Source organism: Coturnix japonica, chromosome 2 (genome assembly GCF_054131305.1).
Source record: "Coturnix japonica strain WE chromosome 2, WE-NBRP24, whole genome shotgun sequence".
In the NCBI taxonomy this organism is placed as follows: domain Eukaryota; kingdom Metazoa; phylum Chordata; class Aves; order Galliformes; family Phasianidae; genus Coturnix; species Coturnix japonica.
Window position 1 is genome coordinate 130,422,710 of NC_140664.1, and position 15,048 is coordinate 130,437,757.

Below are 15,048 nucleotides of genomic sequence, written 5' to 3' on the forward strand. Positions count from 1 at the left end.
CAGACATGAGTGGATTACGTGGCAGATATTTCATTTGTATATCCAGAGAATGAGAAGAAAGTATTTATTTTGAGCAGGGATGCTTTTAAAATTGAAAAGGCCTTGTACCTGTGTTGTATTAGTGGTGCTAATGTGGTTTATTTTGTCTGTTAGTAGCACCGTATATTTAAATAACTTTTCCTGAATTGGAAGCCACTTTAGCAACCATTATAAGCTGTAAAGTACACAGGAGACACTTCCTTATCTGTCACTGAAATTCAGCCATTTTCTGCTGTGCTTGCAACGTACAGGGACAAAATGTATCCTTGAGGGAAAAGAGAATGCAGCTCAGTGTGGGTGAACCTTTAAGTTGCAGCATATTTCCCTTGGAGGCGTTTGAGCAGCAGTGTAATTTATGCTATTGCTTGCAGTGAAAGTGTGCGAAGGCCATTAGTTTTTCTGACCGGTGCCATGGTCTGCCATTCATTTCCTTGCCATATTTCGAATGAGATTTTTAAGTTGAGAATGAGGTTGATCATCTTTGTAAAAAGACACTGGAAAAGGAAACAGCTTCTGACGTGGATGTTTCTGTGTCTCTGTACGTGTTGCATGAAATAGAGTCGTGCAGTTTTATATCTCTGTATTTGCACCATCCGAAATGAAATGCTTTGTCTCTTGGCATATTTTTGGAAGACCAGACAGGGAGACTGTCTGCATCATGAGTGGGAGAAGAAAATGAGTCACAGTTCTCTTTATGAGGAGCTTTGTTTCATTCAAATCCCCCTTGCCAAGATGCTGACATTGAACTTGAGTCATCAGCAATAAACAAGTCTTACAGAAAATTGAATCTTTAGAGGGCAGAAAATCGTGGGCAAAGGGAAGGCGCTCACCGATGACCTGTTTCAGTCTGTGGATTTGAGAGCAATTATTGATTGCATTATTTCCTATGACAGGTTTTTCACAAGTGCCCAAAAATAATTGAAAGTCCCAGCCTGAAATTTAATTTCAAAACATGCGTGGTTACTGCGAACCAGCAGCATCCATCAGGCTTTGAGATCACCGAGCATTAAATCGAGCGCCCACTGCACCAAACAACGTAACTGTGATTCCTGCCTTTATCGTTTGCTTTTCACCTGTGCTTCATGCATAAAGACTGAGATCACTAATAGGCACTGGCACTTTCCTGGGAAAAAGCAATATTTGGAGAAATTTATTATTATTATTTTATTTAACGCGATTATCTTTCTCTTGAAAAAATTTACTTTGTATGTTATGGTAACAGTCCATCAAGATTGGGCATGTTTGTGTTCAGGAAGTGGCAATAGATCAACTAATAAACATTGCAGTTGAAAAGGAAACTTTCATAACATATCTACATTACTTCAGGCAGTCCTCTTTCTGGGCAGTATTGTAGCATCCCATTTGTCCATGGGGTCTGTGTTTCTAACCACTGTCTGCTTTTAAAGTCACTGTCCCTGGAGGTGTTTAAGGAAAGGGTGGTTGTGGCACTGAGGGACAAGGTCAGTGGTATGGGGGGGATGTCTTGATGGTTCAACTGGATGACCTTAGTGGTCTTTCCAACCTTAATGATTCTGTGATTTTCTGTTATTTTGCAATCAGTAATCACTGTGGGGAGCACAACTGAATGAAGGTTGCATGTAATTGTGGCTGGAAGTCACAGAAGCTGGGGCACAAATCTTAAGTAAAGAGGGGAATATAAATCTTTGTAGTTTCTAAGCCTTGGTCTTGTGTTCAGCCCAACCAGGCAATCTTCACCCTAGGAGGGCTGGATCTTCTTCTATTTGTGCTGTCCCTCTCATTTCAGAGCTGGCATTCTTCCCGTAGTGCCTGAAGAGAGTCCAGAAGATGAGAAATAACAAATGAACTTGTTCAGTGGAAGGAGGATTGGTTACTGCATGCTTGATGTTCACTAGTCCTCAACAGTCAATTTTAAATATGGATTGGGAAATAATCGGGGTAAAAACACACTGCCCAGCCACCAGTGAGGAGTTGGACCTTGTCAGGAGGATGAGGAGGAGAGCAGCATGGAGAGTGCTGGTGTAGGCGGGAGGCTGAGTGTCTTGGAGGTAGGACAGGATTGAGATGGAGAGGAACAGGCAGGAGACAGGCTGTGGGGTGGAACTGAGGAGAGCAGAGCGGGGGGACCTGAGAGCAGAACCAGGGCCCACAGGGAGGTGAGATCCAAGGATTCCAGTGGGAGAGCAGAGGGCTGCGGGCAGCTGCTGTGCTTCCAGCTTCCAGGCGCAGGGAGTTGTCTCACAAATAAATACAATTGTGATACTACAATGAAAATGTTGGCGATTTTGTATTTTCCTTTAGGGTGCTTTTTTGGTATTTATTTTAGATTTGGTTGCCAGGGCAATGATGCACGTGACTATAGCACAGTAGTGATTTGTGTGTGTGTACTACCATGTGTGCAGTACCCAAGGACCTAATGCTCATAGTTTCATGTTTAAAATGGCATTGCCACCCTATACATCCATAATGCAATGATGGTTATCCATGGGGTACTCCTTTAAAAGCAAACAGGAAATAATCATAATACCAGATTTTTATTCAAATTAAGGTGTGTCTGGAATGCGTAAGAATTCAGTCTTGATGAGCAAGGAGAATGAATGGCAATTTGTTTAACAAAGCTTAAAAGGAAAAAAATGCTCATATTTTATGTTTTTCAGATGGAAATAAATACATTTGTTAACAGAAACATTTTAATGAAGTGGTATCTATAGTTACTGTCTGGTTTGTGAGAAGCTGACTGCTTAGAACACATGATAGAAGAGTTCAAAAGGGGTCTATACATGCTTAAAGAGTCAGTGAGTTTGAACTGTAAGAACATAGGTCCTCTTGCCAAGTCTACCACTTCCTTGGGTAAATATGGTGCAGTTATCATTTCAAGTGCTTCACTCACTCTCACTTCCCTCATTTAAAAATACAGATATTTCAGCTGACTTCTATTGTAGAGCAGTTTGAGATACAGTAGCACAGAGTAGGTGTTATTTTAAGCACTGTTTTTTTTTTAGTGAGGGGTGAGAGGTTGGCTCAGGACACTGGCAATGAGGCTTGGAGAATCTTACCTCCTTATTGCTTATTGCAGCCCTCCCGCAGAAGGGATCTTCTGCTGAGGAACAACTGTTGCCATTTGAAGGTGTTTTGATGTAGTTATTGACTTCAGGCCCACCCACAGCAAGCTCTCTCTATACATTTGTTACTAATTTAGCATCCATTTACCAAAGTGCCTGGGAATGAAATGGACATGCAGTCCTCTTAGCAAATGGTCTCCTTAGGTGAAGGTTGAACATGGGGACAGAAGAGCCCGAGCAGACACACAGCGCTGTGTTTGGCTGGATGTCAATGCCAAAGTTCTGCTTCTTTTTGTGCTTTGTCCCTTCCAGTGATGAGGTCTTCTAATAACACTAGAAGCATCTGTTTCATCCTGCTTATCTAATTATCCATCACTTTCTTTTAGGATGTGTGCATAGGAAAGCATTTTTTAAACTTTATGTTAGAAGTTGCCTAAGGAAACTGTAAACACAATGAAGAGCCGCAGTAATAGTAGGAAATTCAAACAGTTGGTCTCCAAGATCAGTTAGAGATTCTATTGGAAAGTCAGACAAAGAGTCTTTGAGCTACTACTTTCTAGTCAATCTGTGGTAGATTTGTTTTGTTTTGTTCCTGTTGATCTCATTGCTGCTTAGAAATCAGCTAGAACATTTATATTGCGGAAATAATTTAGCAGTGGTTTCAAATCTTTTGTGCTTTACATGCTTGATTAGGAAAATCCCATTAATGATAGAAAATGCTAATCAGCAATGGGTTTTGCCAGCCACCGTGGGCCCACGCATTCCATATAACCCATTGTTTGTTAACCTAATGAAGGTCATCGTAGCTTTCCAAAGCTTGTGTGACAGCATATCAGAATGGTTTTAAAAATCTGCTGCTGGACTCCAGTGCTGGAATAAATCAAGACTGAGTATTTACTTGTCAGAAGGGTTCTGGCGTAAATGAGTTTTATTTTTCTGGGTAGAATGATCATACTGTGCTTTCATTTGTTCATTATAATTGTCAAGACAGACAAACAGTGCAGCGGTGTCTAAGCTCGTGGTGCTGCCATTAAGCAGCTAGACTTGGTCTTTATCAACATGTTATTGATTTTCCTTTCTTTTTCTTGGCAGGTGACATCACACAGAAGGGATATGAAAAGAAGAGATCAAAATTAATTGGGGCCTACCTGCCACAGCCTCCCGGTACGTGTAACTGTGCTTGCAATATATGAAGATGTCAGGCATACTGGTAGTTGCCACAATAAAAATCTGCATCTTTGAAAAAAAATTATGTGGTTTAAACAAAGCTATTGTTATGCAGAAAAAAAGCTTATTCCATCCATTTCATGTATATTTATATACATAGATATGTCTGCTTTGGTACGTATACGCATTTTTTACATACATTTCTGTGGGTTTGGCAGTCACGTCTGGAAAAGAAAATCAGCCTAGGGTTGTTAGAGACGTTGTTTATGGTTAAGTGATGCAAAAATACAGAAGGAAATGCGATGTCCTAACTCATTACGACTTTTGCCAAGTAAAGCCTTCTAAACAGGTATACCTGAGTGGAAGATAACCTTATAACTTTGTTCCTTTCTCCACTTCTGGGTTTCCTGCCCTGATCTTACTTTTGAAGTCAACAGAGAGACCAGCAACATCCCTTAGACTTCAGCTTGTCCTTTAATGAGTCTTAATCCTTTAATCAGGTGATCCTTTATAAACAGTTGGTCTCTGTATTTAGGAGTGAGTTACACGTACCTGCCCCAAAAGCGTACAAAAAATTTCATATGAAATCAAATCTCAAATTATATATTACTTCATTTAACTTATTTCCTATATGTGTTTACCAGAAATAAGAAAAAACTCTTCAGATTTCATGCTTTATAAAGACACTGGATCTTGAAGCCATCTATGTGGTTTCATTTATCATTGTAGGCCTCCACTTTGTGTCAGCCTCACGGGAGCCTGCCACGCTCTGCTGTGCAGTCTCACTAGCTGTATAGAGGCTCCATTTGCACTTGGCATTCCTCTGAGCTGTATTTTCATTGCAGACCTGGGAACTAGTTCACTTTTACCATATTCTTTCTTAATGATGTTGATGGTTTTCTATTTTAACTGCTTATGTAGAGGTACTGCCATATTCTGGCTTCTTCAGATGTAAATATATATTTTCGTATATACATACATATATTTCTCTGGAAGGAAAGCCTCCTATTTTTTTCCATGGAAACAACAACAGATACAAAGAGCAGAACAGCACTATCTGATAGAGAAAATTCTCAATTACAGAGCACTATTTTTCAACATATTCACCACTGTTAGCTATGCATTTTTACCAGCAATGAACAAGAGCCTGCATGCTGCACTCATAAAGATCTGCATGGCTGTCTGGAATGTGGCTTGTCTTTCATGTTGCTGTCATCACTGCCGAAACGTACCACCCACTGCCTCACAGTGCTCACATCCACGGTTTGGTCTTTATAAACAGTCAACAAGCATCAGTGAATGTCTATGTGTAATATTTTTTTCTGCATGAAGGAAAATTGTATTTTTGTCAGGCTGCCCCTCTGCTGCCATCTGTCACATGGCAACAAATTGTAATGGAATATTGGTGGGAAGGTTCAACCTCTGCTGCCATGTCTCCAACATCCTCCTCTGAGATTGTGGGGCAACATTATAAAGTAGGAGGCATTACTTTAAGAGTACATTAGCTAGCTCCATAGCAGAATGGTATTTAGGGCTTTTTGGATTTCATTTGGTATGCTTCACTCATGCAAACTCCTCAAGAGACCTCAATGTTACAGAAGCCTTTCTGAAGTGATAATTTCTGACTTGAGGATGACTGTAACATCACTAACCGTCAACACTAACAGTTGTGAGTTGTAAGAAGCAAATCAAATCAGCAGAGCTGCAGTCCCATAAGTTCAGTCATTAAATTTGCAGATATTTGCTGACCAAACTATCAAGCATACAGTATGTTCTTATGTCTGCACTTAGATGTACTGAGTTATGGGAAGACTTACCTAACAGTAATCCTCAGCACAAGGTTATGGTTGGTACCAGTGTTCACTTCTACAGCTAGTTGTGCATTTCATTATTCACAGAAGAAAATACAGCTTGTCCTCCAGTGAGCTGATAGACTTTTGGTCTAACTGTAAACTTGTCTCAAACTGCTGAGGACTCATCATGCGTGTAATGATGAAAGAGAGAAGGTGGAGAACTTACTGAGGTTTATTTTTCAAAGTCTCTGTTGCGGTATTAAAGTTTTCCAGCAAACGGACAGCAGAGAAATCTGTATCACTCCTATAGTGAGATCCATTCGGTAATTTGGAGAAGTCATCCCTGATGACGTAACAGATTTAGCACTATTGTAAAGATGGAAAGAAACAGGGTGAATGTTTCCCTCTGTACCATTTCCCAGGAAATCTTGCACTGGGGATGTGGGGACGAGTGAAGGAAGATTATGACAGGAAGGAGAGGAAAAGGCTATTGAAATATTGTGCACTATTTCCTTGTATACACATTAAGTTCAATCATTTAGCTCATGGCTAAATGAATTACTGTTTTATAAAGGACGTTATTGCTTCTACTGTATTAAAGATTTTTCCTCCAGAAACTGATATTATTTGTGCTTGATCTTTGCTGTCTTTGTAGTTTTTGTTTGTTTTGTTGTGTTGCCTTTTGGACAAAACCTGAAGCTGCAATTTGTTATTTTCCTTCTAAGACCTTACTCACCTGAGGTCCCTGTTCGGTAGGAAGGGGAAGATGAATCCTTTACAAGAAGAAATAAAGTAACAGATGCTACCTTTCTTAAGCCTCTGTTAATATCTAAACAGTCATATGGGTGATTAAATTAGTCATTTGTTTCTTTGTTGTAATGTGTTTTGATGGGGAACTGCAAGAATATATAAACTTTGGTCTTAGCTTTTGTTGTTAAAAAGGAGGAGAAGCTGAAGAGAGATTTTCAAACAGTGTGGAAATTGGCACAGCTCTTCTGCAGGGATTGAAGATCCCAGGGAAGGGCTGGGATTTGTGTTCTGTGACTGCACCCAAGGAACTTAAGGAAATCCAAAGGCAGTTCCCCTTTGTTTGGACATCCAAGTTCTCTTGCTGCACCTTTGCTAACATTCCTAACGCCAATGTTGGCAGAGTGGAACATTGACCTCATTGGCTCCGTGAGCGTCCTGTAGTGTCTGTGCGTGTGTGTGCGTGTGTGCTGTACTGCATGGGGGCAGCAGCTCCATTCGTTGCTGTAACAAATGTAAAAAAAAAACTAAACGTGAATTAATTAGTTTTTTCAACTTGTTACAGCAGCGAATGGAGCTGCCGCGGTACGGTGTAGACTGCAACACAGTGAAGGAGCTGCCAGAAGAATGCTCCGCACTGCCAACATTGGGGTCTGTGACATCCGGGAAGCGGCCGCTAGAGAGAGAGCAGCCAGCACGGCAGGAAACCGGCCTCTCTTTTATTTTCGTTTTGGTGAGCACAATGAATGTATCTTTTTCAGTCCATATCTGTCTGTGAGTGTGCCTCAACTGGAAGTCTCTGGTAGAGCACTGGAAGAGTCCAAGTCCACCAGAATTAGAATCTGAGCGCTCCAACTTCTGTGCGGTTTCTAAGTAGAGACTGAAACTCTGTGGAAACTCTAAGTAGAGTTCTGACACTCAGCAGAATATTGGAAACTCCAAACCTTTCAGAAGCAGGGCAGCATTTAGGAGCAGGCACCAGGCTGGTAGAGCACACTTGTGGAAGGACTTCCTGCAGGGCTGTGTGTCTGCAGTGTGGACAGATAAGACGGGTCCCAGCTGTGCCTCTACAGCTGTGTCCTTCAGCAGTCACACATCGTGCCTTCTGGGCATGTCATAGAATCATAGAATGGCTTGAATTGGAAGGGACCTTAAAGATCATCCAGTTCCAAACTCCCTGCCATGGGCAGGGTTACCACCACCAGCTCAAGCGGCCCAGGACTGCATCCAGCCTGGCTTTGAGCACCTCCAGGGATGGACCAGCCACAGCTTCTCTGAGCAGCCTCTGCCAGCACCCCACCACTCTCTGAGTAAAAGAAATTGCTTCCTAACATCTAACCTAAATTTCCCCTTTTGCTTAAAGGCTTTTCCCTCTCGTCCTGTCACCGTCAGACTGTGTTGGTCCTTCTGCTTATAAGCTCCCTTCAAGTACTGGAAGGCCAAAGTGAGGTCTCTCTGGAACCTTCTCTAAGCTAAACAAGTCCAGCTCCCTCAGCCTTTCTCTATAGGAGGTATCCTGTGGCTGGTGGCAGGCAGATTCCTACTCCCTGAGCTTGTAGCAGAGGATTAGCAGGTCCCCAAGACAGCAGATTTTTTCCTGCCAGTCATGTGGGCATGTGGAGTCTTTCCTTTGTGCTTACCATGATCTCCCAGGGCAGACGTGACACAGTGTAAGAGCTGGGCAGAAGGAAAATAGAATTTATGGTTCTGTCTGTGTAAGGCACACCTGTGAAAACACCATCCCTTTGAGAAACCCATACCCTCTCATTTTCAGACAAATTTGCCGTTATGCTATAAAGGAAATCCATATTGGATTCTGACTGTGTTGTTTACATTTCTCAACACACACATAGAAGTGCATACATATATATCCATATACCAGAGGTCTTTGCGTTGCACTCATTGGAATGCTATCATGTTAGAGAGGGAAAGCTGCTACTTTTCAGGAATTAGTATAATCCTAATTCAGAAGGGGAAGATGTGCAGCCATGTGGTTGATACTCCATCAGGCGATGTGGGAGTGCACTATTAAGGTTTCTATTTTAGACAGGAAAATCCCAGGGAGTAGGTTGTCAGACATGCTACGCAGCAAATACACCGTGAGTCTGACACATGGGGGACTTGCTGGATCCACCTCACATCTGCAAGTTGACTGCACAGTGCATGCACTGTAGGTCTGACACATCCAGATGCTGCACAGACTGCACATATGCAGAGGACATTTGTGCCAGCCTAGCCAGGCTGTTGAACATTCAGGAATCCAAAGTGGATATGCTGCCTTTGGCAATGGTAATGGGAGAAGGGACAGGGGGAGCCTCTTTTTTTCTTTCCCATTAAATTCCCACCTGCTTTAACTTAAGGAGACCAAACTGCAGCTTTCTTTCCTCAAAGCACTGGCTCTGGGATGTCAGTTTGTAGATGGAGACATTCAGTGCACAGAGTGATTTTTCTTTTCTTAGCATGTCTGTATGCCAGACATCTAAAAATAATGAATAGTGAATCTGGACCCTTTATCTGCACGCGCATCTCGGTCTCTCTTGTGACCTTTCTCTTACTGTCTCTATAGAGAAGCCCTGACAGCCAAGATCTGAAAGAATAACCACTTAAACAAGCGTTCATTTCAGAATACTTTTCTGAGGATTATCTTGATTAGATCAGTCAGTTCTGGGTAAGATAACATGTGGACAGATGCATGTGTGCTATTAGGAGAAACCCTCCCTAAAAGAAAAATAACTGAATTACCAGCCTTCCTCATAAGCTTGGGTTTTTCTTTTTTTTGCCCAGTTTGCAGTCTTTTGCTAGGAAATTTGATTATTCATTCACAGAACAGAGAGACAATGTTGTTATCAATTAAGATTTGCTACTAACAGCTTGAACATGGGTGGTTCATTCCCTCTTAATCAAGTGGCGCGTCTACACCAGATTACTTTCAGTAATTTCCCATCATTGATATGACCATTGTGGCTCTATTTGTAGTGTAACCATGTAGACCAGTCACCAGCACTCTTTTTATCATTGCTAATAAACCTGTGAGATGCTGTTCTTAAAAGGCACCTGCTGCTCCTTCTGCTGGCCTGGAGACAGAGTGCTGCATCTCCTGCTGCTGGAGCCCCTACAGCACTGGTGCTGCAAGGAAATTTCAAGCTATTCAGTGCAGAGCAGATAATATGCTCCCATAGAAAGTCCCCAAACTTTATGAAACAATTTTCTGTAGAATAATAGGAACCATTTTCTGTATCCTCTGTTATTAACGAGACATATTTATGTATATCTGTAGTATGTTCACGTAGTTGCGTACTTATGTGAATGTGTGCCTTCATTTACTATTCTTGCTGCTGGCACTTTGGGCACTGAAAGTAAACTTGGCAATTACAATTTCATTTTCTCTTCCGCAGACATTATTTGGATTGCAGAGATTGCAAGGAAATGTTTAAACAAAGCTTGATTTTAGAACTGAAAAAAATCCCTCATGTATTCACTGTATTAATAATAAGCAGTGTTGTGCCTTCCTAATTCTCAAAGATCTCAGCAAGGGAGAGCCATGACGGGGCATTTCAAAGCACGGGCGTAGGCTCACAATATGGATCTGGTTGTAAAGCAAAATACGCATTTTACAGTTTGTGGACGTGGTTTTGAAAGTAGTACAGAGATGTATTAGAGATGGGAAATCATGGCGCAAAAGTATTTTGTGTTGGCACTTTTGCTTTCTATCTTGTACTGAGGCCTCACAGTGTCAGACTGTGTTAAAACATGGAGAAAAATACATCTCCCTTCAAAGGCTGTACACTAATAATAAGACAAAAATGAGAAGGGAAGAAATATAAGGAAAGAAATGAGCACTTGATGCCATCAGCTAGTGTATCAGCTAGCAATGTGTTAATGATTTCAGCGCTTAGCACAATGGCTTTTTTGGAGGGGGAATATTTTTAGTACACATCAGAGTCAAAATCTTCTTCGAAGAATATGAAGAATTGCAATGAAATAATGTTGATGTTCATGGAGAGCGTATGTGAAATAGAATGTAGGACCAAACGTCAAGATGTTTGTCTGAAAATCTGATAAATGAGTGAGAGAAGGAGGCTCAATCCGATTTGAACAATGGATAAGAAAGAAAAGAAATACACCATTGCAGGCCTTGAAATGAAGCTCATGCATGTTGGAACAGAGCAGAAGGAGTGAGCAGAGGCATGCAAAGAGCTGGCTGCCACTGTCAAAATGCAAACCTGCTTGACTTTACAACAGTGCTCAGGAGGGACAGATCTGCAGCAGATTTTTTTGTTGACTGCTGACGGAGGATGTTAAACTGCCTGCAGTGTAAATCGAGCAGTGCATTGGTGAATGCCTTTTTTGTTCTTTTCTCCCATAAAAGCCTTCAAATCTAACACTGAAACTTTGGGAATGACATAGAAAAGTGGAAATCAAACATCATGTATGAATTGTAGCAGTGATGTGATATCCATCATCTCTGAGAGACAATGTTCCGTCTGGAGAATGTCCCAGGTAGACCTGACAGCAGCCTTCCAGTACCCAAATAGGATCTAAAGGAAAGTTGGGGAGGAACTCCTCATCAGGGAGTGCAGTGACAGGACAAGGGATGATGGTTTTAAATGGAAAAAAGGTAGATTTGCATTACACATTAGGAATAAATTCTCTATGAAAAGGTTAGTGAGACCCGGGAGCAGGTTGCCCTGTCCTTGAAGATACTCAAGGCCATGTTGGATAGGTCTGTAGGCAGCCTGGTCTGTTGGGAAATGTCCCTGCCCATGGAAGGCAGTTGGAACTGGGTGATCTTTAAGGTCACTTTCAACCCATGCCATTCTGTAATTGTGTGATTCTGTTATCCGTGCTAATTTTGTGCTGAGGGCGTAACACATACAAGGAAATGCTGGAGCGCAAGATGGAGATTGTAATAAGGAAAGAAGAAGATGGACTTCAAGTATGCATGTTGTTTGAAACCAAGTATGGGAGTAAATGTGAAAACTCACCTCTGAAAAATAGATTGTTGATGAGACATATCTCATCAGAAATTCCATCTTCTCAAGGTTTATCTAGCAAAAGCTGGCATACCTTCCCTGTTTGATTTTGGGTAGTAGTGTCACCTTTTAAAACTTCTTTGGATTAGGCTGATCCAGTGAATTTATTACTTCTATATACATCAGATGGGAAGAGTGAAATGCCATGCTAAGTAACAAGTTCCATGGGAGCAGTGTGACATTTAACCTGTTTACAGAATACTCGGTGTGTTCATGCTTTGCTTTTAAAGCAGAGTCAGCAGCCATTGCATAGAAGTCCAGGAAATATTTTGAACTGAACGTAAATACTGTTTCTTAAAACTGCATTGCAAATACTGTTAACCTTCCTTTCCTCTAGCCCTGGAGTTACTGGGTTTCCTCTACAGATTTTTCTCCTGGGTTATATGCTGTCAGCTGGGTTTAGAACAGTGAAAGCAGCCTGAGTATAGAATGCCTTCTATTTCATATCAATTAGACATTTCAGCTCTTAAACATTTTCAGGTTCAAAATTTTGACCTAGTCATAGAAATACATGATACATCAAAGCAACCTGTCAGCTGTCACTGAGGAAACAGTTGTCCACTGTTGGAGAAAGCCATGCAGTTATGGTAGCATCACCAGCACGTAGCACTATAGAATCATAGAATGGCCTGGGTTGAAAAGGACCTCAAATTCCTCAAGGGCCTATAATTCAGCTACAAAAAAGAAGTAATAAAGACTGAAAGGGATGAACAAAGAGATAAAGACAGAAAAAAAGGAAGGAAAGAGGTGACTGAAAGCTGTTTCCAGCTGACAGCTTTCTGACTTCCATGCACATAAAAATAATACTGTCCAGCTTGCAGTGGTATGCTTAGATAGCTTTCCCGTGGCTCTTATATTTTCAGTTAAATGCACAAAAGTTAGAATCCAGCTTGCAGATTAGGACTTGTAGATTGATATATCTGCATTAAGTTGTCTGCCTATGAACCTGGTATTTGAGCTTCCTTTCTTTTGTGAAGAGACACAGTTAATTCAGCTGACGAAACCCAGAGAGCTTTTCAGCTTATTCTGAAGCAGATACCTCCCCTGACCACCTGCATAGATTTCAGGCTCCACTGGGCTCTCTGAGTTGCATGAACACAAGTGTCTAATACTGTTCAAGATTCCCTAAGGTATTAGAGACAGCTACACAGGGCGAGCACGTAGAAAACAACTTAAAGGGGACACATGAGAACCTGCTCAAGGCAGGTATCATATTCTGTAACATCTGATAAGACTCTGGTCACCTCTGTTTTGACTCCTGAGTCCTAGTCTAGGTCTCTTGTTTTTCATTATGGGAGCTCAGCTTAAGCTCCTTTTTGTAGACACCTAAATATAGGTGTCTTAATCTGCAGGCTGAATCCCACATTAGTGGCATTAGATAAATGAACTAACGCTTGCATTAAGAGCATGGCTGTTAGCACCAGTGCACCTTCTAATGCTTATGTGCAATATGACGAGCACAAAGCACTGGCTTCCCATTCTTTTATATAAAATAAATGTGCTCAAATTCTTTCTAACTTGAAATGAGTCAGTCAGTGCTGCTAATTGTTCTTACCTTTCTAAGTCTCACTAGCAGCAAGGATGTGGTGGCCTGTGGCATTATTAAGAATGATGAGATTTTGACAGTGATTGGGATTGTGTCTGTCTACAGGGCATTGGGGTGACACTGTCCTTCCTTTAATGAAAGCCATTCATTGCTCTGCTGCCTCCTTAGATTTAGGAATTGATCTAGGTATGAATTCACAAGGCCCATTACTCCACCACACGCACTGATCCACAAATACGTTTCTGTGAGGCTGCACTTCAACAAGCATTAGCACTTAACTCAAGGACCCTGTGTGCTGCCTGTGAAAGCCATCAATTTGGGGGTTTTAGTTATGTTCAGAATTCCAAGTGAAAAAAAGATGCTTGTTACTGCACTGTATTGCTAGAGCCTTCATGGAGGTGAACAGTTCAGCTGTTAACACTGCTTCGCTATTTATGGCAGCGTTTCTCTGAGTTCATGGTATTCTGCATGGCTTTTACTTCTACCTATCGCTCAGAAATGGCAGCCAGTAGGTTCCAGCTGCTGCATACCTTGTCTTGCACAAGGGAGCTGCCTCAGGGAAGGTGTGGGTCCCTGCGGTGCTTGGCAATTCCAGCCCTTTCTGTAAGGTTTCTTACTGTCTCTCTAAATGCAGCTATGCTTTGTGTTTTCACACAACAGAGAGCTGAGTACATAGAGAGGTCTCCCCACAGAGCGCTGGTGCAGAACTCTGCTTCACTGCAGACTTAACTTCTGTAAAGTGGGAGCCATACTTGCATGTCCTGATCGGAATAGAGGTTTATTTGCTGCTTTTGTATGGATGGGAAAGTGGGAAATAAAGTTATTAAGTAATCCCCCCAAAAAGCAGAAGCTTTTTGTTGCTCCCACAGAGCTTGTTGTGTCCCTAAGCGCAAACCAGCACGTTAGAGTTGCCTCATTCCTAACTGTTAAAGAAACTCCCTGTTACTGACTGTAACAGGTCACATGAAGAGTAGGAGGGAGGTAAACTAGTGCAAAGTGTCCAAATTTTAAGATAAAATGAGAGTTTTCTGTATCTTTAGAAAGTACAAGACTCTGGAGGGAACTGGAGCAGGGCAGGGCCTTTCCCAGTTGGGCAGACCAGACCAGTATAATTGACTGGCTGGTCGGGCTTTCTGCTGTCACCTGCAATGCCTGGGTAAGAGGCTGAGGCTGCACTGCCTTTTTGTGCCCCAGAAAAGGGCTTTTTCTACAACCTGCAGCTGCAGAGAACAAGACTGAGACCACTGGGGTGTCTTACAGCTGAATGGCCAGGAGGAGGAAACCAGGGCCTCAATGTATTCTGCCCAACAGCTACAGGTCTACCTGAAAATGTCTGCCTGCTACAGAAGTTTCGCATCTTTTTGATGCTTTTCCTCACGATTTAACTCCCTTCATTGTTTCTAAGGCCTATTGTCTGTGGCTTTGTTGTTGGAAAAATGTATTTGGTCTTGGTTTTCTCCCTGATCGTGTTGTACTTCAGTAGCAACTCCTTATAACTTTGGCACATTCTTGTCTGCATGCCGTTGCCATACACTGGCAGTGATGCTGTGGCACTGCTTTCTTCACCAAAACTCTGAGACACAACAGCAATTTTAGGTGTGTGTCTTTGGCTGCGATTTGTCAATATTTTGTAAATATATGTGATTTCCAGAAAGTTTCTCGTTCCTGTACAATGAGACTGG

The 15,048-nt window shown here is 41.8% G+C and overlaps 1 protein-coding gene across 6 annotated transcripts in view; it reads left to right on the forward strand.

Moving 5' to 3' along the window:
- DIP2C (DIP2 acetate--CoA ligase C (putative)) overlaps positions 1–15,048 on the forward strand; it is a 255,689-nt gene that overhangs the window by 126,108 nt on the left and 114,533 nt on the right. For 3 of the 6 annotated variants that reach the window (XM_015853069.3, XM_015853073.3, XM_015853072.3), the window contains exons 2-3: positions 4,173–4,244; positions 7,353–7,520. In XM_015853069.3, the coding sequence (XP_015708555.1) occupies positions 4,173–4,244; positions 7,353–7,520 (240 nt within the window). The remainder of the gene's footprint in view (positions 1–4,172; positions 4,245–7,352; positions 7,521–15,048) is intronic. The other 3 variants (XM_015853075.3, XM_015853074.3, XM_085538942.1) reach the window with 1 other exon arrangement.